Source organism: Mauremys reevesii, linkage group 1, assembly GCF_016161935.1.
Source record: "Mauremys reevesii isolate NIE-2019 linkage group 1, ASM1616193v1, whole genome shotgun sequence".
Taxonomy (NCBI): Eukaryota; Metazoa; Chordata; order Testudines; family Geoemydidae; genus Mauremys; species Mauremys reevesii.
The window spans coordinates 141,203,613-141,231,103 of record NC_052623.1 but is presented as its reverse complement, the minus strand read 5'-3'; the positions used below and the strand labels follow the sequence as shown (position 1 = coordinate 141,231,103).

At 41.9% G+C, this 27,491-nt stretch overlaps 1 protein-coding gene across 3 annotated transcripts in view; it reads right to left on the bottom strand.

Moving 5' to 3' along the window:
- Positions 1-27,491, bottom strand: part of NHS (NHS actin remodeling regulator) — a 336,445-nt gene that overhangs the window by 76,243 nt on the left and 232,711 nt on the right. The window contains exon 1 of one of the 3 annotated variants that reach the window (XM_039504370.1): positions 22,403-22,542. The exons of the other annotated variants lie outside the window; for them this stretch is intronic. Within the exon in view, the coding sequence (XP_039360304.1) occupies positions 22,403-22,436 (34 nt within the window). The 5' untranslated portion in view covers positions 22,437-22,542. Of the gene's footprint in view, positions 1-22,402; positions 22,543-27,491 lie in introns of those variants that run through there. 3 annotated transcript variants of the gene reach the window in all.

The following is a 27,491-nucleotide window of genomic DNA, read 5'->3' as shown; positions in this document are numbered from 1 at the left end:
TACAGCTGCATACCTGTCTCTGCCTACCAAGCACACAGACAGCCCCTGCAGCTCCCATTGGCCTGGAGCAGCGAACCGAGGCCACTGGGAGCCGCGATTGGCCAAACCTGCGGACGTGGCAGGTAAACAAACCGGCCTGGCCCGCTGGGGGCTTTCCCTGCGCAAGCAGCGGAACAAGTTTGGGAACCTACTGCTTGTTTATTGCTGTATTCCTCCCTCACATTCTAAAGCGATTGGGCTCATCTTGGATTTGCCCTAATTTCAACCTTGACATGTTGGGCACATGGGCACCTCTCACCTCCAATTGTTATCCCCAAATGTCAGTCAACGATGGAACTGAGAAGCGGGTTAGAGAAATATATGTCTCTCGTGCCTCTCAGTTGTTCTTAATCACTGTCTTTTATATTTGGTTTTGTATACAGTGATCCATGTTTTATTGCACATACTGAAGCCACAAGGGGAGTTTTGTAAACTCAAGTCGCTGTTGTTGAAATGAACGAAGGAGGGGCAAATGGGGGGGGTGGGTTAAAAATAAATATACTGTCATGCAGAGAAATATGGCTACTTGTGGAATGGCAGGGGTGAGCATTCTTGAGCACAGATGAGTGGGAGTATACGAGTCAGAAGGGCTAAAGAGGAAAGGTGACAGACAAGAAAGCACATTTCAATATAATGATATCTCAAAAGTATTTCCTGTTTGTACATCCTGGGGTAACCTTTGAGCTACATCCACATGCAATGGGCATTGCTTTGTTGAAAGTAACATAAAATATATCGTAAGCCTGTGCTGAAAAGGAGAAAATATCTCATGGAAATCTAGAAGATCTCCAATACCAAAGATCCCATTAGTAGCTAACACTGAGATTTTTCTAAGCAGTTTCAAAGATACTTAGACACATATCTTCCATTAAAGATGGAATCCCCTAGGCAGCTTTGAATATCTCACCTCCTATCTTACCGTGCTAGGATACAGAGAGCTATTTTGGAATATGGAATATAAACAGATGGTATGCCGAAGAGAAAGAGAATTTATGCATTATTAAAATAAATAAGAACTAGGTAGCAATGTAGTACAACACAGATGCATCTTGAGGCTTTTGGGGACAAGTCACAAGAGTGGCTATCACCAAAACTACTTGATGGAAATATATCTTGGTCTCACATGTTTATCTGTAAGCCTTATTCTGTGCATGCATATGCAAGAATACACACATGTCCAGATACACACACTCACACATACTAGATATGTTTAAAACCCCCTCTCTTTCCTAGCTACCAAACAATACAATGTTTCACAGCTACTCTAATATTGCAGTTGTTGGTTAAAATGCTGTATAAAATGCCTTGTGTTTTTAATCACTTAAAAATATTCATCTTTCGAGGCTACAATGTCACTGAACTATAGCCCTCTCATGTCATCAGAGTCATGAAACAGAACTCTTCTGCTAGCTGCAGGTTGGGCTTTTGTTATATTCAGTTATATGTTATATATACACTGTAATTTCTGGAATCTGTCTGAATGTCTGAATTAATGAATGAATTCCCAGTGAAAGACACTGCTGTTTCCTCACCAGTTTTGCCATGGATGATGTCACTGAAGAGCATTGCAGCTGTGCAGTAAGGTCTTGGCTTTTTGATTAAGTGATTCCGTAGAGCACTCTTGACCTTGAAAATGTCTTTACGTCTGACTATTTCTATGTCTGCCTCTCTCCCTCCCTCCAAACTTACTTCACTTCAGCTAAAAGGAATGAAGTATGCAAATTAATCAGAGGTGGCAAGTGACTGGCTGCATTGTCTTCAATGTTGAACTGTACATAGAGCAAAAACAGAGGATGGACACAGTGAAAAAAAAGGTAAAGAGGACAGAAGAAGATGGCCAAGAGGCCCAAATCCAGAGTTGGAGTTACAAAGAGCAAGAACTATGTGGGGTAGGGACATGACCAGTACTGAAGGGGATGAAAGAAAGAAAGAAAGAAAGAAAGAAAGAAAGAAAGAAAGAAAGAAAGAAAGAAAAGCAACAGGCTACATTTTCAGCTCAAATGAGAAGAGAGAGAGACAAGAGGAAGAGTAAATAGACTTGGTATAAGAGGAAAGTGGAAGACAGATTAAGGATGTAGAGGGCTATAGGATAGAATACGATAGTCAGTGATTGCACACACACACCTCCCCGGAACAGGGCACAGGCCAGTTTGGTAATATATATCCATGTGATAAATTTTAGCCATGTAATAAACCAGCAGAGCTATATGCCTGGCACGTTTCATTTAATATGCACTCTTGGTCACCTCACCTGAGGCTCTGTGCTCACTAAGGACTTGATCCTGCCCCACTAGGTCAATGGGAGTTTTTTCACTGACTTGAATGGGAACAGGAGCAAGCTCTGAATTATCTCCCTCTGGGCTTCTTCTAACATTTCAAATAAGTCATCCACGAGAGAAATGGTTCCTCTTCATCCTCAAATATCATCCACCCCCACGAAAAATTATAGTGGCCCAATGACCATAACAAGCATATTTAGTCCTGTTCCCAGTGAAAATAAAGAGCTCGAAATGGAAGCTTCATATGGGGACACAGGAACTGCTAAACTGGATTATTAGACCAATGGACCATTTAGTCCAATATCTTGCACTTTTTGTACATTCTTTGTACTGCATATCTGCAGCTTTTCATGGCCGTGACAGCCACCTTGTAAGGAACCTCACAAGGAGACAGCTTCCACAGCTGCTTTGGAAGATTTTAAAACTTTCTTTCCTGTCTACTGTCAGTTAAGTTTGTTTCCAAAACAGATAATTTCTAACATAGAATGCAGTGAAAAAAAAAGGGATTTTTTTTATGTTTATAGGCTTTGTATAGAGATAATGATCAAAGTAGTTTAAGCTAATAAAAGAGTGGAGGGATTTTTTTTTCCTAGTCCCACACTGAAGTTGTCTGTTGTGTGTTCTGCGGGTAACTGGGATTTGACCGGATACTTAAAGGTACAACACTCCAAATGTCACTGGTTAGAAAAAAGTATATCAGTATTATTTTAATATTTAATATTTCCAAACTCTGATGTCAGAGAGGAAAGGACTAAACCTGGGAAGAATAAATAGTAGGCTATGGCAACTGTTGCCATAGCAGCATGAGACCTTGTAAGGAAGAGATTTGGGAGAGGTGTTGCCTTCAAGAAAATTAGCTCCCTGGTTTTTGGCATAGCCAAGCTGTATCCAGGCTTTCTGTGATTGAGCTGAATTGTTTTCACCCTGGGGAGGAGGGCTCTGCTCTTCTTTTAGGAGTACACCCAAACCATCCAAGAACCTCCCAAATACATTTGGTGCAGGAGCCTGGAACTGGAAAACCAAACCAAACCACACCCCTTCCCTCCTGTTCTGCTCTCAAGAAACCCTGATCACCTTGGTAATCTGAGCAGGAACCCGGATCTTGGGGAGTGGGTAATCTCTTCCTTTTTCTTTCCAGAGACTACGTAGAAATGGATCCCTCCCATGCTCATCCCATTATGCCCTCCAAGCGAACCCCCTTAACACTCCTACCAGGCTAACCAAGCTGCTACAAGATCTTTGAGCTGCATAATCAGCATGACCCTTCAGAGGGCAGTAGAGTTCATGTTCTCAGCTCACTCTCCCTGATTTCTGCACCTAGGTCAGATCCTGCACCCACGGAATGGTAAAGCTCCCTCCCACTGACTTCAGTGGGGCACGATCAGTCATCTACAGAGAGTGCTGAGTAGGGTTATGAGAATAATTTCTATGCAGCACATATTTTTAAAGGCCCAGTTACTAATAAGATTTTCTATAGAACACATCTACATAATATGTTAGCACTGCCTGGGTAAATTAGGTCTTCCTAGTGGAGTTCGTATAGTCGTCTGCTCTCTTCCGTCTTTGATTACAGAATGTTCTGAATGTAGGATGTTCTACTTAGGGTATATAATTCATGTTCGCACACAGCTTGAGGTATATAATTTATGTTTTTACACACATACACCACTCTTTATTAATTTGCTGACCACTTTGCAGGTTTGGGGAGCCTCCCCCAGGGGTTCCCAGACCCAAAAGCCACAGCTACAAGTGAAGTTTTATGCTGGATTTAATGATGACACCACAGCTGTGAAAAATAGCGTCTGCAACTTGCTCTCTCGCACTCTCTTTTTTTCAAACTAGCTGATGGTTTATTTTAGGCCTTACCCATTAAAATATACAATGTACTAATTGCAGTTCTGTTTATGTAATGACCTGTTTATAGTGAAGTTATTCTATTCTCTATAGGACAATTCCACTCTACATTGCTTTAAGGTAAATTTTGTCACTGGTTAAAGATTTTTTTTTCTTTATGATAGATAACAAAAACCTGTCTGGGATGCCATTTTAAATGAAATGTTTTACTTTTAAAAAAAAACAAACCCCATGTCCTTGCCTAGCAAAAGGTACATATTTGTAAGAGACAAAGGTACTTCAGTCACCTGTAAAATTTTGTGTCTTTGTTTTATTCTCTTTTCAGTTCTTTCCAAATTACACTTTGGTGATGCTGTGTATGTTGCTGATATGATTATAGTATCAGATTGCAGCCCAGGCTGTCTGTCTATGCAGGGCTCTAAGGGAGAGCAAGACTTCCCATGATGCTTATATGGCCTCCCTAGATTTTGAATCTGGGCATGCAATGCTAAGCATATACTGCAAGTCTGTCACTCCCTGCAGGTGGGCAGAGAAGGGCAAGGCATGGATGGAGCCTTAGCATCCATCTTTCCCCCAAAATGTTCAAACCACCTCAGCTGAGCCATCACAGGAGCCATCACTGGAGCAAATAGCAGATTACTACCCCCAACTAGATTATTATTTTCCTGAGCTATTCCTGACCCATGCTCTGGGTAGATTGTTAAACCATAATCCAGCCCATAGAGTTTTTACCAATATAATGGATTTTTGCAATATATTAACTAGGACTTATATATTTGCTTGGTCCCTGTGCTACTGTAATATAATAAAAGTGTTTTAAAATGGGAATTATGCTACTATAAATATATGGGATCATAACATACCCTCCATGGGCATTCACAACTATCTGTAACAGGAACGTATCAGAGGGGTAGCCATGTTAGTCTGGATCTCTAAAAAGCGACAAACAGTCCTGTGGCACCTTATAGACTAACAGAAGTATTGGAGTATAAGCTTTCGAGGGTGAATACCCACTTCGTCAGATGCGTCTATAAGGTGCCACAGGACTCTGTCGCTTTTTAATAGGGAAGGGATTTGGACATGTGGATCAGTTAACTGCTGTGTAATCCGTCAGTATCACAAATGTATCAAGCACTGGGATATTTGGGTGCCAATAACCAAGTTAACAATTGCATAAAGGATTCTACCGTTCACCATTCTTTGGTTCAACAGCGCATACAGAGTCACTTTTTTGGGGTTTTGTAACTTTCCTTAATCCATGGGTAAATGAATTGGGATGCTGGGTCATTATTTAACCCCATTTATCAAAAGTAAGCTTATGTAGAAAGGTGGGTCTTGTACTGTGTGGTTTTTGTGTTGTGTTTATTGTGTTTTAATAGAATTTTTCCCCCTTCACAAGATTTTTTTTCTTTTTTACTTCATGGGCCCTAATGAATCCCCGAACCACAAATATGGATGTTTGATCTTTATTTTTTGTTTCCAGACTGGCAGCAATGTATTTCTGTCTGCAAGACCAGAGCTTTTCAACTGGGCAAAGACACAGCTGTTGTAGTACAGCTCAATAGCTTGTGAAGAGTGTAAATGTTTATTTTAAAAATGAGAATACAAACTAAATTCAAGTAACCTTCTATCCAAAGTAGCATCCATATTATTATCCTAATATAATTTTTATCTCAAAATCCTGCCAGCCATCTGGCATAAACTACCATATTCTGACCAGTTAAAACAAGGAACAGCTGTGATAATCTCTTACAATTTATTGTATGCTTTAAAGCACTGTACTGGCCACAAATATAAAATAATAAATAAGGGCATTATCATTCTGTACTGACTGCCCTGGTAGGAATTATTATTATTACTTAGCCAATATTCAAGTGTCCTATGGAAACATATCACAGTAGTTTGACTGTCAACAATATTCTTCCAAAACTGCCTCCTTCTTCGTTATCAAATTAAACCCTGAAGATGTTTCAGCTAAATTCTGGTGACAAATTACATCAATTGTCTACCAGCCTGTCTTGTCAGAAGAGTGTCTTGAGATGTAATACCCAGGGAGCACTATACATTTTTTCCCTGTTACGTATTCAGGACATAACACTCTTACACAGACACAGTATGATTCCCAAAATTCAGACTGTGTATTTATTGACGCTAGGGAAAAAACAGGCTACACAGATTATGACGTCCAAAAGTAGTGACCACAAAGCCAGGAATCTATATGGAATTATCCCAGAGGGAACCTGGCATATGTTGCCTCAAGAGAGTTACCTTAATTCTTTTCAGCAAGCAGGGAATTTAAAATAATCATGGGAATCCCGTTTTTCTTTCACTAAGTCCTCCCACATCTTTTTCCCTAGTCAGCCAAGTAGGAGTTGATTATCATTTGCCCTGACTGCATCTGTGCTCAAGTGATGTTATGTCTGAAAGCCAGAAAAATATCTTTCTGCAGCAGAAGGGTTAAGTGCATCCACTTGGAGTACAATATGTTACTGTGCTATGGAGAGGAACCTGTAATGCTACAACAGCTACAGCAGGTGGCAGTAGAAGTGGACAGTTACCCAGGGTCACAGCACCAGGTAGGGAGGGATACATTGAAGAGGAAGAACTATGTATGGGTGCCTGACTGTCTCTTTCATTCTAGTGTGGCTGGTATGGGGTATTCTGCCTTTATACAGTGCAGGCACTTGGAGATGGGAGATGCTGGCTTGTTGCTTTAATAGACACATACTTGTGGTGAGGTGGTTATAAGCAAGCAGCATAAGAAGTGCTGGAGTAGCAGGCGTATTTCCATAGCATTGTGTGTGGTCTCACAGGACAGCATGAGGAATCCTCCTAGGATCCAAACTCACCATCACTCCAGAGTAACATAAACCTCTGTAATGCAGTGAACACTGCACACTTCAGCTTACTTTCAACATTCAGTACTATTGTTAAGTCTTGTTAAATATCAGACTGAGATATTTGTCTGGTGAAATGATGTACAGTGGAAAACCAGCTGAATGCAGAAAATTAGAAACTGTTTGAAATCTATAGAAAATTTCCATCCAGCTTGAAGAGAACTGGAAGGAAGAAGCACCCAAATGTGTGTGTGCGCGGGCGCGCGCACGCGCGTTCTCATGCAGGTGTGTGTATGTGTGTGAGAAAGAGAGATACTGTCTGTTTTTCTTCTACTGCCAAACAGTGGTACAATTGCTATGGGGCCTCAGTATCATTCTGAAGCATGTAACATGGCCAAATGCACAAGCTTGACAGAGCGAAATGATAATCTCCCTTTACCGCTGAGGATGCAGTGGGAGAAGAGTTGCATTTCTGCCTTATTTCAATCTGTTCTGTGTGAGAGGAAGAAAGAAACATACATAACCAAAGGGGAGAGAGAAATGCATTGAAATAAAGCCATATGCTACAGACAACCGACACAATCAACACAGAAGTCGCACACCCAGAGAAACAAGACTAGAACCTTGAGTCTTCAAGGCCTCAAAACAGGCCTCTAAAAAGGATAATGTGAACTGGAGACCCTCAATATAAATGAGAAGTGGCTAGTGGTATAGCAGTCTTCATATGAGGCCCTACTTCAGCCCCCAGTCTGAAGCAGACCAGGTATCAAATTCCGTCCTCATTGAAGTCAGTGACAAAACTCCCAGTGACTTCAGTAGGGCAGGAAAACACCTCAGATTTGGTGATTTTCAAGGCATGCCCTATGAATGACTTCTCTATTCACACATGTTTCTAAGGGGGGCTAATTATTGTGGGGAAGAGGGTTTTGATGGGGTGTGCTGCTGTTTCAGCTGCTGGGTTAATTTGTTAATTAACTATTTTTTTTTAATTTATTGTAAGATGCTTAGAGTGGAAGATAGGGGCCATTTCTGACATATTTGAAATTTAGGTAAATATATGTACCTGACAGTAATAGCAGGTCTCATCCTCTTTGTGGATCAGTCTCTAGAGGAGAAAGAACATACACACAAAGCAAGTACATGACATCATGTAGGGAAAGATCAAAGGGTAGCCATCCATCCAAAATTACACAGGGCAGTTCTGAATTGTGTGGCTCTACCATATAACTAAGTGTTGGCAATACACCTAACAAATCCCAACAACAAAAGTACAATTTAGTTCACATAGAAGGAAAAACATCTTACATGCACCATGACAGCTAGGTGTTGTGCTGTGTCGCATTTTTGTCCCATAGGACTGAGTCCCAAAGGTGGTAACCCCAGATGAGAGACAGAAAGATACACACCAAACAAAAGGAACCAATGAAAAAGGGAGACTGGTACAAATACATACAAAGGAAAGAGAGAAAAAGATGCCCATAAACTAATAGTGGCAGGAAAGGAAGGAAAAACAGAAGGGTGGTCATCATAGACCTGACACAGAGAGAAATAAAACCCTTTCTGTTCTACCATTCTGGGACATAAGTACCTTCTGCCTGATTTGAAACCGAAACCCTGCTTGACAGGTCATATTCTCCTCTGTCCATTAAATTTGTTCACCAGTTTAATGTTGAAGGCATTCCCAACAATTTATTAAAATTCCTTATCATAGAAGTCTGCTACATTCCTATTTGATAAGAAAACAGCTCTTCTGTGTTAAACTTTGGAACCTTGGCTATATATTTTTCATACTACTTTATTTTTTAGTAAAAACCTCTCTCTCACAGTCACACACTGTGATGCTACTTACACAGATAGTACTAGCACATACATTGCTAAGGCTTTTTAATTTGGTATTTACAACAGTGATTCAATTTAGCTAGCTAGATTTTCTTCCTTTACAAATGACCAGTGCCACACAGAATCTAACAGCTGTCCTGTATCTGCTTTCCCTAGCATGGCTTTGAAACAGAAAAATAAAATAAGCTAAATCCAAATAATAATAAAAGTTACCTTCCAAACATGCCAAGGCTGTGATGTTGCATTTGAATCTGCAAGGACAGACTTCCTGCCCTCATGCAGGGCCCCAGTGACTTCAGTGGAGCTCCACTGCACAGATCCAATTGTAGGATTAGGGCCTGAATAACCTTCACACCCCAAAAACATTTGCCTTATCTAATCATGGTTCTTATATGGCACCCATTGCTATAGTACCCGAGATTTAAAACAATGGATGCCATGAATGGAAATTAAAACAGGTACAATAATCTCTCCTCACTGGCATTTAAAAATTGCTTCCATTTGTGCTTTGAAATATGCTTTCCACCAAATCTCCCTGTTCTGACAATCACTGTGCATTGTGCAGTAGATTGGTCACAGATTTCTTTGTTCTACACCCAGATAAAATTGGAAGTGACACTTTACTTCCATCTCAGGCCAGACATCAAGCAGCGGCAGGTCCCCACTTATAGTTTATTTAAAACCATAGCTGGCTCTTTAGGGATCAAAGGGAATGGGGTGAGGGAGGGGGGATGCTACTCAGGGGAAGACTGGGAACAAAATTGCCCAATTTAGTTGTACTCCTGTTTGACTGCTTAATGTTGGGTTCTTAAATTGCTGAAATGTAACATGGCATGGAAATTAAGGAAAACATAAGACACTGAATGGTGGCCTATATAGCCATTTTACCTTAGGAAAAAATAGTATTGGAGTGTTCTACAGTAATGATCCAAAACACAACGGACAGATTTTCAGCTGGTGTAAATCAGTATTGTTCCACTGAAGTCCATGGCACTTTAGTGCTTGAGGCTGCTTTGAAAATCCCAGGCTAAGTGCTAGGCAATCTGTGGATGAAAACCATTGTGGAAGTACAAAGTATGCAGTCAGCATCAGAGCTTTGGTATGTTTGGAAAGGGAAGATCATTTTTATCATTATTTGGCTTCTGTTTCAAAGCCACACTAGGTAAAACAGAAATGGGACTGCATGTATAGACTGGAAAATAATCACCGAACCCTCTTGTAACTCGCTAAGGCAAGCTCTTTTGAAAAGTTGACCCTATGTGTTTCTTCTGATTGGTAAACCTGTATTAAAATGGGTTGGAAATGGTTTCATTCTTACAGTGGACCCCCCAAGCTGCCAATGTCACACGTGGATTTACTCCCCCTTATTCACCTATCTAGCTGGCCAGCACTTCATACAAAAATTATTTTCTAGAACAGCTCATAATCCATTTGTGCTGAAAAGTGCTTCTTATCTTGGAAACTTTCAAAGTACCGGACTAAGCAAAATTTGATAAAGGGGCCTAATCAGAGTTGTGAACATACATAGCAATAACAGACTGGATGGTGACAATGATTAAAGAAACAGAGACTTACTACGCTTAAGCAGGAATCTGAGTGGTTTTATTTTTTGTATAATTGTTTCAGCAGGTTGTTCAGTATAAAACCGCAGAATAAACAATATTACAAGCTATTGATGTCATGCTTATAAATTCAGTTTTAGTCTTCTCTCTCGCTCTCACACACACAAAATCAGACTACAGTGTACTATGTACACAATACTGTCATATCAAATGGATTTACATGTAAGCATTTGTGTAGTCCATTTTTAATACTGTCTTTTGTTTTGCTGCTCCTGAGCCTTATTTTGTCTCCTAGTCCCTTTTGTACTACTGCCTGTCAGGACCTTCTCTCTCCTGTTGTTTAGATTCTCCTCCTGTTCTGTTATTCAAAAGCCACCTCTCCCCCCCTCCTCTTTTCTCTGGCCTTTAAGAACTTTTTCTCCTCTTTCATCATCCTTCCTTACCATCTTGTTAAATATTTTGATTCATTCAAATGAGACATAAAACCAAGGTCCCAACTGCTTGTCATTATTGAAAACCCCGTGGCAATTTCTCTAAGATTAACAGTTATCCCAATGCCTTGTCTCTTTCAGTTCCCATTGTAATTTCAATTGGATATAACCTTCTTTTCCTCACCTATACTAGGGTTCCCAACTTTCTGATTGCAGAAAACCGAACACCCTTGTCCCGCCCACTTCCCTGAGGCCTTGCCTCTGTCCCAGCCCCGCTCTCTCCATCGCCCCATCCCTCTGTTGCTTGCTCTCCCCCACCCTCGCTCACTTGCTCATTTTTATTGGGCTGAGGCAGAGGGCTGGGGTGCGGGTGGGGCTGAGAGCTCTGGCTGGGGGTCTGGGCTCTGGGGTGGAGCCGGGGATGAGGGGTTTGCGGTGCAGGAGGGGGTTCGTAGTGTGGGAGGGGGCTCTGGGTGGGGGTAAGGGGTTGTGGTGTAGGAGGGGGTGAGGGCTCTGGCTGGGGGTGCAGGCTCTGGGGTGGGGCCAGGGATGAGGGGGTGGGGTGCAGGAGGGAGCTCTGGGCTGGGGGGTTGGGGCCGAGGGGTTTGGAGTGTGGGAGGTGGCTCAGGGCTGTGGCACCGGGTTGAGGCGTGGGAGGCGTTTCGGGTGCGGGCTTCGGGCGCTGCTTACCTCAAAGCGGCTCCTGGAAGTGGCAGGCATGTCCCTCGGCTCCTATTGGTCATGGTTCCTGGCCAATGGGAGCTGCGGAGCCAACGCTTGGGGTGGGGGCAGCGCCCAGAGCCCCCCTGGCAGCACCTGCGCCTAGGAGCCGGAAGGAGATACTGGCCGCTTCCAGGATCCACATGGAGCCGGGTGCTGCGGCCAACTGGACATTCAGCAACCTAGTCAGCTATGCTGACCGGAGTTGCCAGTGTTCCTTTTTGAGCGGGCGTTCTGGTTGAAAACCGGACGTCTGGCAACCCTACCCTCTGCTAACATTCTGGGTATGTGCTATTGTCTTCTGCCCCTGAGTTGCCTGCATGCTTTCCCAATTCTGTGAGGTGCTATGTACCTTCAATTCCCACTGACTTTAGCTAGAGTTGAGGGCACTCAGTACTTCACACTGGAATCTAACACACCAATCGGCAGTAAAAAGACAAAGTCAACTTTTTATTTCCCTTCTTCTCCGTGCCCAGTTCCCTACTTTTCTCAACTCTCTGAGCAGGCCAACAGACCTTCAAACTGCAGGCTCTGACATTTGACCTTCCCTACGCTCACCCATTACACCAAAAATTCATCACATTAATCTTTTCCTCCCGAAAGGCATAGGCATAGCGTTACCAGGGCTGCTTCATAACCGTAGCACAAAGAGCATGCTGGATATTCCTTTTGACTCTCTCACTAACACCTTCACTTGACTTTTCTGCTAAGTGCCAGTCTCCATTTCCTGCAGTCCTGGGTGCTGTACTTTTAATTTCTGTTGGGGGATTTTTCTCCCTCATGCAGACATTTCTCTAACCAGCAGAATAACCTGAGGCTGGCGGCCATGCAGTCAGGGTGTAAGATATAAGAGAGGGCTGTTAAAACTGCATGTGCATTTCCCTCCAAGAGCAAGTACAGAAGACATAACAACACTCAGCTGTGGCTCCAGGCACCAGCGCTCCAAGCGCGTGCCTGGGGCAGCAAGCTGCGGGGGGCGGCCTGCCAGTCCCTGCAAGGGCGGCAGTCAGGCAGCCTTCAGCGGCTTGCCTGCAGGAGGTCCGCCGGTCCTGCAGATTCGGTGGCAATTCGGCAGCGGGTACGCTGAAGCCATGGGACCAGCGGACCTCTCGCAGGCAGGCCGCTGAATCCGCGGGACCGGGGACCTCCCGCAGGCAAGTCGCCAAAGGCAGCCTGCCTGCCGTGCTTGGGGCGGCAAAAAAAGCTAGAGCCGCCCCCGACAACACTGAAGGTTGAAGGAAAAACATGAAAGGTATAATAAGGTACCACGTCAATATCTGTATCTTTCAAAGATGATTTGAAATGTTTTAGCCCCCTTGCCAATGATAAGGACATCACAGAGAAGTATTTTGTCCTCTATATCAGTGTCCTTTAAAGGCCCTTGTCTAGTTAAGTTACTCCAAAATAGGTCACTGAATTTTAAAAAAAGCAAAACAAACCCAGCTAGACGTAATACACAGAAAGGTTATACCAGTAAAATGGATCATTTTGGAGAGGAAAGATGTTCTTGTGATTAAGACACTGGACAGCAACTTAGAAGATCTGAGTTCAGTCCCCACTCTGGCACAGACTTTCTTTGTAACCTTGGGTCGCCCTGTTCCCCATCTGTAAAATGCATTCTTTCATTTTCCCTCCCGGAGTATTATCTGAGGGGTGAGCTCCTTGGGTGTAGGAACCATCTCTTACCATATGTAAGCTCAGCATCTAGCACAATGGGGCCCCTATCTTGGTTGCAGGCCCCAGACACTGTTATAATCATCACTTTTTAGATTACTGTTTTGAGGCTGAATCTGCGTCAGCAGTTCAGGAGTTGGCAACTCTAATTTATGTATTCGATTACATCTATAATTTGCTTTTTAACCTCAAAACCATGACCTTTGCATTGGTTATGCTGTTCTGGAGAACCCTCTGCCAGTATGACACTACAGTTCATTTGTCACAGCAGGCCATATTATGACACAGACTGCACCATGACTGCCACTTTTTGTACCACAGAAATCCCACATAATGCTGCTTCATTGAGATATTTGAACATCATTGTATCAACTATGATGTTGCAGCTGCACAGCATAATGTAATGTCCATATGTACTGACATGTCTTTATATGAAAATGGAGGGTCACCGTATTGTGAGGCCTGAAATAAACATGGAGACTGTTTAACTGTCTTGCAGAGGAGGCCTCCAGGTTGCTGAACATACTTTTAAAGATTAGACTGACCCATGATTTTGGAGGTGGGTGGTGACTAATGACTGCATAATTCTTTATTATTGTGGTCAACTTGCTACTGCAGTAATGATACCTATTGAGGAATGGATTGACTTTATACTTGCACTGGGTTTTTTTCTCCCTTAACAGTGTTGGCCCTGTTGTAAATAGCTGACATTTCAGTTCACTGGCCAAACCAAACCAAACCAAAACAGAAAAAAATGGTTTCAGATCAAACAAAATGTTTTGTTCGACCTAAAATAAAACATTTAATTTAATCTGAGTTTTTTAACCATTTCTTAAAAAAATAAAATAGAAGTAAAATTCAAAACAAAACACCATTTTAAACTGAAAAATCAAAATGTTTCATGTCAAAAATGTCAAAATGATGTTTCAGTTATATTTCCTGAATTGTTTGGTTTGGTGGTATTCCGACCAAAACAATTCAGCTAACTTGTAAAATGTTTCAGTCAACCTGAAACTGCATCTTTTTTGGTGAAAAAAAAATTTCAGCCAAAAAATGTCATCCAGTTCTACCCTGGTGTTATTGGAGACCTACTCCATTTGTTTAGAGTTCACGTTTGCATCTGCTATTGGCAAATAATTGCACTTTTGCTGTGATAAACCCTATAACGTAAAACCCACTCCCCAACCCTTAAATGTGTCTCATCGCATCCCTCCCTCCTTTAGCAAACATCTTTAGAACTATTTCTCCCCAAACGGTGGTTTCTAGAACTGTTTGCCCAGATTTATTGGTCCAGATCCTCAGCTGACGTAAATCGACATAGCTCCATTGAAGCAATTGTAATCTTTACCTAGTAGCCACAAGATGGCAGTGGATCAGGCTCCGAATGCCATAAAGCACTGCATTAGTGACATGACAAGTGAGTGACCTATCAACAAAGCATATACATGTGAGCAGTAACAACAGAACTATTTACACTAACATAAGCCATCCCCCTGCCACTACTCACTGCTTTTACCTCATCCTTCCATCTTCAATGCCTTTTCATAGTCCACAACGGCACTGACAGATCCATTTCATGCTATGATATTTTGATCAAAATGGCTTGTCATATTAGCAACTGGCACCTCTCCCCCTTCCAAATAATAGGAAAAGAGCTTCGGGGGGAAGTCAATGGTCTGTTTTAATTAGTCCAGTTACTTCTTCCCATGTGGCAGAGCCGTGGACCACAGGACATGACATTTAACGTGTCACTCTGTGGGGTTACATTAAAATGTGCGTCCACACAGTTGGGAAAATGAACTCAAGAAAATAAAATCCTCCCCCATATTCAATTCCTTTAACTGTTAACTGCTTTCCTGGCCAGGGGGGCAAATCCCACTAGTACATATATATAATAGCATTAATTGGTAACACTACAAAGGACTCACTTCTGTATGAGTCCAGGACTCATTTATTTTTGTATCTGTTATTGATAGCCCATTCAGCCATGGGCTCAACATTAGATTGCACATGCTCCGAGCTTGCTCTAAAGCACATTTTTATTTCAAAATGAATTGCCCAGTTCTAAATTACCAGTGAGACTTTCAAAGAATAAAAACTTTGGCGGCTATAGTTAACGGCCAGAGGCCATCCATGGTAAGTATAAAACACAGACAGGGTGTTGATTGTAAGAGTAATTTACTGTGCACTGAAAAACTAAATCACAATTTCCTTTTGACTAGTTGTGGAGGCAATCAAGTAAGAAAGGAAGTGGAGCATTTCCATGAGGCCCTCTTTTCTTCTAATTTGCGAGACATTAGTTTCCTTCCTCTTATCAGCATTTGACATTTGGAATTCATATACCATTGAGAAATTGCTTCTGCGTTTCAGATTTAAAACAAGGTCAACGGTGTTCAGAAGTAATTCTAGTTTTTTTTAAGATGAAAGCATGTGGCACATCTGATTTAGAGGGAATCCAGCAAATAATCATGAAGGAAAGTCATCAACTAAAAATCTAATCTGCGTATTATTCATAAACTAAGCAAGGTCCTCTAGGTGTCACTCCATAAAGAAAAGCAAAGAGAAGAAAAGTTTTCTGCAAAATGTACACTCAGTAGGTCAGATCTTCAGCTTGTGTCACTGAGTCAAGGAAGACAAGGCAATTGCGGAGAAGCTAAATGAATTCTCTGCAACGGTCTTCACTGCAGAGGATGTAAAGAGATTCCCACACCTGAGCCATTCTTTTTAGGCGACAAATCTGAGGAACTGTCCCAGGTGGAGGGGTCAATAGAGGAGGCTTTAGAACAAATTGATAATTTGAACAGTAACAAGTCCCCAGGACCAGATGGTATTCATGGTATGGAGTTCTGAAGAGACTCAAATATGAAATTGCAGAACTACTAATTGTATAGTAGTTTAAATCGCTTAAATCAGCAACTGTACCAGATAATTGGTGGCTAGCTAATATGACGCTGATTTTTTTAAAAGGCTCCAGAGGCGATCTTGGCAATTACAGGCAGGTAAGCCTAACTTCAGTACCAGGCAAATTGGTTGAAACTATAGTAAAAAAAAACAACCTGAATTACCCAACATGTTTTGGGCCCTGCAGAGGCCTCTGGAGGGATGTCATTACATCAAGTTTGATATGAAGTTGTGGCTCTATGGAACCACAGTTATACGAACTCTATTGTACAGAAGTGAAATGTGGGTTCTGAGGAAGATTAAAGAACACCGCATTGACTTTTTATTCTCATCTTCGTCAGACAAGATCAGAAATGAGGATATTCAAAGCCACACCTAGTATCCATCCCCATCAGCACTGGTTTGGTTTCAGCAACTTTCTCAGTATGGTCTAATTATTAGAATGGAAGACCAATGATTTCGGAAGCATGTGTACCAACGAATGCCACTAGATGGCTGGTGATCATGTGGATGTCAAGAGCTTCAGTGGTACAAAATTGCCAAAGATGGACATCAACTGAATATACAACCAGACCATTTTAAACACCTTGCCAGAAATTGATCCATGTGGCACTCAATTTGCAAGGAAGACAAGTCCCTTTGGAATTTGCCGAGATGATCTCAGATTGGGCACCCCTCTAAGGATGGGTTCACATAAAGTAGGAAACATCTCCAGCCTTTTTGTCTGTTTTTAAAACTGAACCAATATCATTTGAGGTCCTGATATTGGATACCTTTGCATTTCATAGTTCTGACCAGAACCCATCATGACAAAATACCATGAAACTGACGGTTGTCACAAATTTGCTACCCAGAATCTGAAGTACCAGAAATGTCATGAAAATGGGCTTTCTTGGAAATTTCCATTTCAGTTATGTAGAATCAAGAGGTTCATTTACTGTAGTTGGGCTACACTTTACAGAAGAATCCAAACCATGGCCCAAGTACAACAGTTTTCCCCATTACTACTAGTGAAGAGGTGAGACCAGCTGATCATGATGGGCCCTGGTAGCCTTAAAATCTATGAATGAATCTAGTAAATGCATTACTCTTAACTTCCTCTTGTGAACTGGAGCGATTGTTTTTAAATTTGAATCAAAACCTGATTTCAGTGCCCTAAGCCTCAGTGTGTATGTTTCTTGGAGAATGAAAACATTTCAGACCTGAAGCCTGAGCAGTGGTTACCACTACGTTACATACTGCCGTCCCAGACACAGTGCAGACCCCAGGATCGCTAAACAGCTGCAACTATGTGACCACTAACTGCTTGCCATGAAGATCACAAAGGGCCAAGATTGTGACCCATGCTGCATGTTCGCTTACTTCCCTACACCACCATGATTAGCTACACAGTAGTGAAGCAGCCTGCACAGATGCCATTACATCCTCTGCATCCTGTGCACATGGCCAGGAATAGGCAGAACCTTTGGCTTATTGAATCACACTCTGCTTGCTAGTCTACTTGGGATGCTGCCCCCCACACACAGTCCAATTGAACCCCAAAGAATCTCAGTATTTCTTACTGAATCGCCACAAACAAAATAAAAACCAAGTATCTTGGCAGGGGGTTAAACACTAGATGACCCTTGTGGTCCCTTCTAACCCTATTACTCTAGCAAAGAAACAAAAACAAACAAACAAAAACACAACAACAACAACAAGAACCAACAACCTTAGAGCTGGACCAGCATCTTGATACTAAGCACCTTAAATTGGGGAATAGGAAAATCCCAACCCAAATCTTGCCACTAAGACCTATCTCAATAAAGGGCCCAAAGCTGAGCACTCTCACTTTGGGGTGAAATGGCATTCTAACTTCAGACCTAAACCCAGAACCAAATTTTGCAGCCCATCTGCTTAGGGAGGTAATTATTCAGCCCCTCATTTATGAAGGAGAGTACTGAAATCAGTGACAGGGACTGTTAATCAGTTGCTGGCCTGCTTTAAATACTGGTTTAACCATCAACAATGCTGCAGTTTAATATTTAAACAAAATGTTTAGTGCTTACTGGATAAGGTTCATTTGCTAATTGCTTAAACAGAACAGAAACAGGTACAGCTTTGCAGTTCGGGCTCCCGCACACCACAGAACCAGCATCATAAATGCTGCCCACTTGTCAGCAAGTTGGAGGATATTATTCAGGTGGATCAGATACGTCAATTCTAATAATAAAACAATTTCATTTTAATAGCCTTTCATTTGCAATTGACTGCCAGCAGCTCCAAGAGGTCTCGGATCTATGCTTTCAGTGCTATGGCTTGTAGAAGACAAAATACCCAGCCTACACCAAGGTTCAGACAAGACAAAAGATCACCCCGCAGAACGATAGATCATTACCCAACATTTACGTGGAGTGGCCCCAGGCTTCTTTTAATTAAAAGTGTATTTGGAAAACCATTTTATTCTGTAATACATTGCAGTCAATGGGACTTGCCACATACTTAGAGTGAAGAATGTGTCTCGGGGCTTTGGTGGACCAGGGTCAGAGTGCTGTGCACCTTGCAGCATTGTGTCCCATGCTAATGACAAGGGCCTGATCCCAGTCCCAGTGAAGCAAATGGAAAGGTTTTCAGTGAAATAATGAGTTGGATAAGCCCCTCAGAAAGAGAGTGGGGTTAAGATACACACGGGGATAAAACTGTGCCCTCAGAATAAAGAAAAGTAGGGGCCGGAGGATCCTGTCTGGAGTGGCCCTTTGATTTGCACTCCTCATGGTAAGAGTTCTCCTGGGCCCCCCGATCAATGTCTGAGTCAAGATTTGGCCCTTCGCGCTCACTTCCCTAGACGGTAAATTCTTTGGTAGAGGGAATGTGCTGTCTTACATGTTCGTGGGCCCTACGGTAATACAAATAAATAAGATAACAACATGGGCTCACTTGTGCCATTAAGACACAACCATGCGCTGGGGGTAGTACAGAGTGGAACCATCCCGGGGGACTGCCAATGGGATTTTACACCTGGAAGGCTGAATTCCTTCTTGAGCCACCAATAGCAGGAAGAGCACACCTGCTGCTACGCCTCCAGAGGTTGCTGTGTACTCTGCGCTGCACATGCAGTTAGCTCCTCTGGCCAATGCATATGGAGCACCTCAGGGAGTACAGGGTCTGCAATTGTGCCCTGCTGCTGAACAGGGGTGAAAGTGACAGAAGGCTCTTGCATCCTGCTTCTCCTCCTTGCACACCAATGGAGCAATAGGGTGCAATCTGGCCCTTTCTTCTTATTAACAATGTCCTGCCACTGGACCCAGTGGTATCATAACTGAGTCAATAGTGTCTCTACTGAACTAGTACAACACCAACTTCTTACCCCTATTGACAAGCACTAAGAACCAGAATAGCTTGGCAATAGCAGAACAATGCTAATGCAACTAGCATACTTGTATTTTTGATGGACCACATAACAGCTAAGCCAAGAAAAGCAATGGAATTCAGAGCTTGGCGTTTACCCTTGATTAAGTATTGCAAGAGGTCTCACCAGAGCATGAAATGGTGAGTAACATATTTGCTTCATTACTTAGTCATAATGTCAAAGGGTCAAGCTGGAGCAGTAGCTAACCAGTAAATTCTGAATTTCCTTGCAGTGGCTGGTATGGGCCAGACAGAGGGATATTGTAATATTAGTCTTCCTTGCTAATTTCACAGGTCCAGATTCTGATACCCTTACTTACATTGGTTAGTACTGTACTCTGGGTAGTCCCACCGATTTCACCACTGAGGTGATTTCAGTGGGACTACTTGAATAAGGGCTTGTCCACACACAGAGCTGCACTGATTTAACTGTGTGTGCATGTCTACTTCGGTTTGACAGTGTTTTCTTTCAGTTTAGCTTAAACCGATTCCTAAGTAAAATAAACTAAATCAAAATAAGATTTGCTTAATCAGAAATAAGCATATCCAAAGAGTTTGCATCAGTTTAATTAAATCAGTTTAAAATTGCATCTTTAGTTTAACCAGTGCCAATTTCCCATGTAGGCATGGTCTCAAAATTGTTTTAGGCTAAACCAAAATAAGTCACTCTTAAACCAAAATAAAAGTGTCCTCACATAGCTTTGTACTAGTTCTTAGTAAATTGTTTTAAAACGGATTTAAGTTAAACTGGTTTATCTTTCTTGTGAAGACAAGGCCTAAGGGTGGTAGAATCTGGCTCCCTCTTTTTTATATATATAGTGTATGAAATAAACTAATGCTGTTTTCACTTCTAGAAACAGCAACTGAGCATATAAACTATTCTCACAAGATGAATCAGTTAACAACAACATCTGGAACAAAACACATTGCTTACTTGAGGCAGAAAACCAAGTGATCACACTTCAGTAGCTTTATAAAACTAAGTCTTTGGGTAGGTCCAGGACTTCTCGGAGTTTGAACTATCGCGTCTAATCAAGACGCGATAGTTCGAACTCCCCACGCACTCCGGTCGACTCCGGAACTCCACCACCGCGAACGGCGGTGGCGGAGTCGACCTTGGAGCCACGGAGTTCGACCCTGCCGCGTCTGGACGGGTAAGTCAGTCGAACTAAGGTAGTTCGACTTCAGCTACGCTATTCGCGTAGCTGAAGTCGCGTACCTTAGTTCGACCCCCCCACCCCCGTAGTGTAGACCAGACCTTTATAAAACTAAGTCTGTAGAAACTTTTTTTTTTAATTATTAGAGGACTGATTTACCTGGCTCAGAAGCTCTGAAAATATCTGTAAAATGTTTATAAACAACTCTCCTCATGTATATTATGCCTGGAAGATTATTCTTCACAGGCTTTCATCTGTGTCAGCTAAGTATGATTTTCATAAAACTGTCCAGGGGCAGTTCTGTAGGGACTGCAGTGAGATAGCTTGCAGTGCTTCTTCCACTGATTGGTGTCACTCTGTAGCAACAGTCACTGCTCAGTGTCATGCTAGGTGAGGAGCTAAAGTGTGGGGGAATTGTGTTGAATGTGTCAGAAGACACAGGTAGGACAGTATAAGGAGAGGAAAGTAAGACAGTAACACTTGGATACTTGGCATGTCAATCGGCACTCAGGGCTTTCACTTGCAGTAGTTTAAGGCTGTCAACCTCTGCCACTGTGTTAAGTGATATGTTATTGACCCTCCCTTTAATCCTTTTAGCACCTGCATACTAGTAACAGTCTTTCCATCCCTCTCTCTCACACACGCCCCCCCCACGGGTTTACACATCAGTGTAGTCTTTATCAGACATCGGTAGATTTGACACTAATGAATTTTAACAACAAAACAAAACAAAATCCAACCACACTGACCCCTCTAGTTGTGGAGAAACAAAGCTGAAAGAGCCAATTGTCAAGCATAACAAATCAAGCCCCTCTCTTCCCCCTTTTCTATCCCTCCCTCCAGCTCCCCTCCCTCCAAGCAGTAGATGGATCTCCCTTATTAAACTGATCATGTATCTGCTGCAAAAATGTGTGACTGAATCGGTGTTTTGCCTGGGGTCTTTTTAATTTTTTATTTCATTTGACAACAAATAATCCTGTCCAGTCTGCACTTTTGCAATGATTAAGAAATAGAGCTGGTTCTCCATGGCAGCATAAACTTAAATCAAAAAACCAATACAACCTGATTCCACAGATTATATCACTGCAGTGATTAGATGATACCAGTGTAGTCATAAATAAGGATAATAATTAAAGACTTGTCTGATGATTTACAAGGAGGGAGATAAAAAATAAAAGCATGAACTGTGTGCAAAATTACTAACATTTATCCATTAACAGATCACTCAATATTAATAGTCACATGCTGGGAATAGGAAGCAGAGAAACACCAAACTCATTCCATATCTGGTGGCCACTGACAGACTAATTATGCTGCAAGTTTTCAGAGAGCTCCTTTGTATTCTTTAATCCTCCCTAGTAGCTGACAGTGAAGGGCTGTTAGTGTTTAATGAATGCACTGTTCAGACAAATCTCTGTGCTACATGCAAACAAAAATAAAATCATAACATGAAATCCCAAAAGCACACTTGCCAGCATTCACAGAGCAAGGACAAAAGTTGAAAAGTTCTGGCACTTTAAATCAAGTTTGACAGGAACTACCTGTTGCTGAAACTTTACTGCATTCCTTGGCTCTTAAAATGGAAAACAGGAGCCACTTTACAGTGAAGTATTCTTTTATTTGGGAAACCAAACTTTTCTATACAGGAGACAGGGGGAAGACCCTTCCCGCACCAAAAAGCTACAGTAGGAAATCCTCTCTACAAATTAAAAACAAAAATACCTGCATTCTTCAGCACACAGCAGCCCAGAGCCATGGTTGAACACTCTGTTGTGTTTTTCAAGAAAGTATCCCAATGCCCAACAGGCTTCTTTGCTTTTATCCATAGTATTTACTGAGTCCCAGTGCTATGTGAAAGCTGACCTGCTTAAGTAAGGGGGGAGCAGAGGGTCAGGGAGAATAATCTTCTGGGAACACGGATGGCATAGAATTTGACTGAACATCTGTACATCCTTCAGACTCCCCTTCTAGACATGCAGATGGTTTAGCCCAAGTACTTGGTCCTCCTAATCTCTTCACGGTCCAGCAGAATGGCAAATCAGAGTAGCGAACAGTAATCCCACTGCTCTTACTCCATCACATGAGAGATTTAACACTTTCCTGCCCTTAAAGAATCTTGGGACTCCGCTCATTTGGTTAGTGCTGTGGTCTAACAGCAAAAAGATCTGAACACAATCCTTTAACAATTGGGAGATGTGGGAATGTATAAAAATTAACTGAGGCAGTAGACTGACCAGAAGGAAAAAAGCAAACTGTTGCATCACTAATGAAGAAAATAGATGTTGCTATAATCAGCCCCGGCTATACATTGTCACACACTGTATCCCATTCTATCCTGAGCATAGCTGTCTGAGAACTATCTGGTAAGGGGGCAATTATAAAACATTTAGCAGATTCTGCTTCCAGTCACTGGAATGACGTTGGATTTACATTGATGTAACACTGAGCAGAACCTGACTCTACATTATGAATCAAATTTGTATTGCAATTTCCAGCTCTAAAAACTGCAATAAAAGAGAACAAATTTCAAATGCCCTCCCAGTGCAATGCCTTCCACAATAGGTCTCTTGGGACAGTAATCAACTGAGCATTCTAAAACGCTGTATATTTTATCATCATCCATATCTGTGATGCTGTACTACGCCACAGCGAGGAGGAAGAGTGATTGTGCCAAGCTAAATTAACAGGTAAGACAATTCAGACACACAATCCACCAGCTGAACAAGTGAACTATCCCATCACAAAATGGTACCTATTGTTTTATTATTATTATTGTGCTGTACAGACACATGGAAGCATTCCCACACAGCTTTACATTTTTATTTGTGTGCTGGCTTGTTCCCCTCTTTTAAAATTATGTTGTAATAAAAGAATCTTAACTGTTTTTTAGGATTCAACTCTCATTATCTTTGATGCCAATAACTGGATTATGATGTGCATAATCCTAAAAAGAAAAAAGGGTGGGGAAAGGGATTTAAGAAGAGATTTTAAAATGTATAATAATAATATGACAAGAATTTTCCTTCCTCTCCTTCTTGGAGAATTAGAAAGTAACTGCTTAATGCTTGAGTTCCCATTGCTAGGCTACCCACCTCAATGATTATAAGCAAAAGCTGAAAGGTGCAACTTGAGTTCAGAACAAGAACTGAAGCATAGCAGAGGCTCTTTGATGCATTAAGACAGCCCAAGTCAACAGAAGGTCTGGCTGTAATAGAAGCAGCAGCCTTGGAGAACATGACCTAGATAGAAACTTCAGCCTTCCAAACATCAATAAGTGGAATCAGCGGCTTATACAGCCATGGACATTTCCTAAAATACTTATAATTGCAATACTCACAGACTGTTCTCCCCCTCCCTTCATGTGTAAGCCCTGGCAATGCTTTGGGGGGAAAAGAGACAGAGAGAGAGGCAGACTGTACCTTTTTATGAGGCTTTATTAAGGCCTGAATTAAAAATGATTGTTTTCTTTAAAACAAAATGGACTCATATCATCTTTCCTGCTCCTTAGTCAACAATGTTTCCTTCCAGGGCCAGCAATTTCCCCATAAAAATAATCTCACAAATGGAAGGAAAAGGTGCTTTCCATTTTATTTTCTCTAGGAAGTAATAATAATTTTTAAAGGGTTGAAATATCTCCAACCCTGTTTTTCCCTCAAAATGACCCCAAACAGCAAAGGGAAAATATTTGCTCTCAGTGCTTGAGCAAACCACAATGAATTAAGGTTTTGTTGTTAGTGGCAAAGCTGCTATTTATCTGCAGAGAATCAAACCAGATGTTGAAACATAATTGAGGGTTTGGTGGCTCAGTGAGCCAGCCCTTCAAGCTTTGGAGAAAAGACCTGCCGCAAAGCCTGGCTGGGGTCACAAATGAAGAGAAGTTTGACAGTCTCAGACTGAGCATAGATTGTACACATCAGCAAACTAATCCCCCATCTGGACAGGCTTGCTTAACGAGGAGTTCAAAACTAGGAGAGCAGCGTATTGCAGGTCAGAACTGATGTGCACTGGCAGAGCTTTCACATAGTCTATCATGCTTTTAAGACCGTGATATTAGTCCCTCATTTCAGGAGCACTAAAATCTAGGGCTGATTGAAAATTTTCTATCAAAACGTCTGACATAAAATTGGATTTTCGGCTACAAATCTGTTACAAAAATGTCTGCTTTCCATCAAAAAACAGAACATCTCAAAACTGGATCCCTCCGCCTGAAAACCGAAGAATTTCAGTTTGGAAGTTCCCCATAGGATCTGTAGTTCAACGTCTCATGCCCCCATTCTCCTCTATGGGCCAGGCTACCCAGCCAGACTACATCTCCCATGCTGCACAGTAAACCGGGATTCCCATGAGGCACTGTATAGGCTCAGCAAGAGGGGAACCATGCTGCATCATGGAAGATGTAGTCTGGCCAGGAAGCCTTGCTCATCGAGGAGAATGGAGGCAGGAGGAACCCAAAGTACAAGTCCCACAACGGCACTGCAGTGTCATTTCTGAACAGAAGCTTTTCCGTATTTAGCTGAAAATTTGCTGCCAAAATTTTTGGTTTATAATTTTTGAATTAATGATTTTTGTTTTCATTTACATCAAAATTTTCCACAGGGAAAAAGGAAATCCATTTTCTGGCCAGCTCTACAAAATCTCTCTTACTATTTTTTAAACCAAGAAAATAAATGCTGCATTCCTTGAAGGTTATTCTATTTTTAATGTGTCCGTCCGCCTGTTCCAACAAATATTTACAGTATCAGCTACGGCAGTCCCAATAAAGTCTTTGAAGAGAAACAGGGAAACAGAGAGGAGCCTGAGAGATAAACCTGGACTCTATATGTCAAGTGGAGTTTGTCAACAGATATGCTGTGCTCTGAATGGGCTACGAGCACGCATATTTACAGAGACAGTCAGGGAACATTGTGGTTTCTGGCAATGACATAGTAGGTGCTGGGGAAGGAGTGAGCCTCTTACTTTCCTACAGCTTGTTTTCCCTTTCAAGTCTGCAACCAGACCCACGTTCCTGGTTGTTTAGGCACCAGTTCCTAAAGCTTGATTAACAGTAACTCTGTTGTAACTGTACAAGATAGATAATGAACAACTCAGAGATAGCTATTCTTACCATTATACCACATGAAACAAATTCACCCTCCAGCCATACCAATGCCACCCAGTCATTTTACTAAGGATTCGCTGTCATGTCAGAACTGGGCTCTGTTCGTGAGTTAAAGAAAACTCCTTACAGCATGTGTAGGCACTACAGCACACTGTCAGCTCCTATTGGTCAAACACAGATTTTGGACTTCTGTCAAGGCCAAATTCATTTGAATCCTCATCTTTGAAATTTATTATTTCTTCCTAATGATCTTTTAGGCTGAAATTTCCAATTAAAACTGAAAGGTGCTAGAACCTTACTGGATTGTTTAAATAAAGATGATGAGCCTAATTCTCTGCTGGTGTGGCGGGGGTAGTGCAGCTGATTTCGATGGGATTGACATCAGACGACAATTTGGCTAGTTCAGCTAGAAGCTAGTTCATAAGACAGTTGTGATTTTGATTTAAACTAGGGAAAAAGTAAAGGATACATAATGATGCCCTTAGATGATTACCCTTCAATCTTAATAAATTCAGCAGGAATTACTGACAGACTGAGTGTGCTCTAGTAGATGCGGCCCTGAACTGGGGCTCAGGAGACCCAGTTCTATTCCAGGTCGTGACATTAGGTGAGTCACTTCACTTAACTGTGCCTCTGTTTCTCCTCCCACCCTTTGTCTTTCTTGTCTATTTAGACTGTAATCTCTTCAGGGCAGAGTCTGTCTCTTACTAGGTCTGATCTACACTATAGGGTTAGGTTGACGTAAACCGCCTAGCATCAACCTAGCTGCGGAAGTGTCTTCACTAAATTTGGCTCCTGCCAAAGTAAATGCCTCTCTACACCGATTTAGTAACACCCGAATGGCGAAGGTTCAAGGTTGATGTAATTAGGTCAACGGTGTCAGCGTAGACACTGTGTTGCTTAGATCGACTGTTACTGGCTGTCAGGAGCCATCCCACAATGCCCCATATTGAAAATACAATCATACAAGCTCTCCTGGTGAGGACGCACACCACTGACACAAGTAGCCAAGTGTGCACACACACAAGTGATTTAATAACTGCGGTGGCTGTACGCCAAAGTAAGTTAGGTCGACATAATTTTGTCGCACAGACCTGGCCTACGTGTCTGTAGAGGACACAGCACAATAGGGCCCTAGGCATTACCAAAATAAATAAATAATAATCATCATCATGTGATTTTTTTTCTTCTTTGGCACTTTGTGCTTATCTCTCTTGCTCCAGAGATGATAGGATTGAAGTGGCCCTTCACATCTCTGTGTATAAAGCAACAAAGGCTTAAGGTTAAGTGTGGCCCAGATTAGTCCAAAACATGTGCCCTCAAAACTCTGAGGTCTGAAGAGTACGCTTCCAAGGGGAAAGGATGCTCTGATGATTAAAGCCCAGAGGAAGGAGTCAGCAGACATACTGCTCTTCTTGGCTGTGACATACAGATACTGTCTGACCCGAGGCAAGTCATTTGGGGCCCTAGCAAGCTCCCAGTCAACTAAGGCAAATTTTTACTGACTTCAGTGGGAGCAGGAACAGGCTCTTTGTGTGTCAGCTTCCTCCTCTCTAAAATGGGGATAACAATGGGGGATTCAAGGAAAGATTCATTAGTGTTTGTAAAGGTCTTTGAATCTATATATATAAATATACATATAAAATTAATCAAAGAGCCCTACTGCTCTAGGTTCCTTACAATTTTTATAAAGATACAATATTTCATACATTC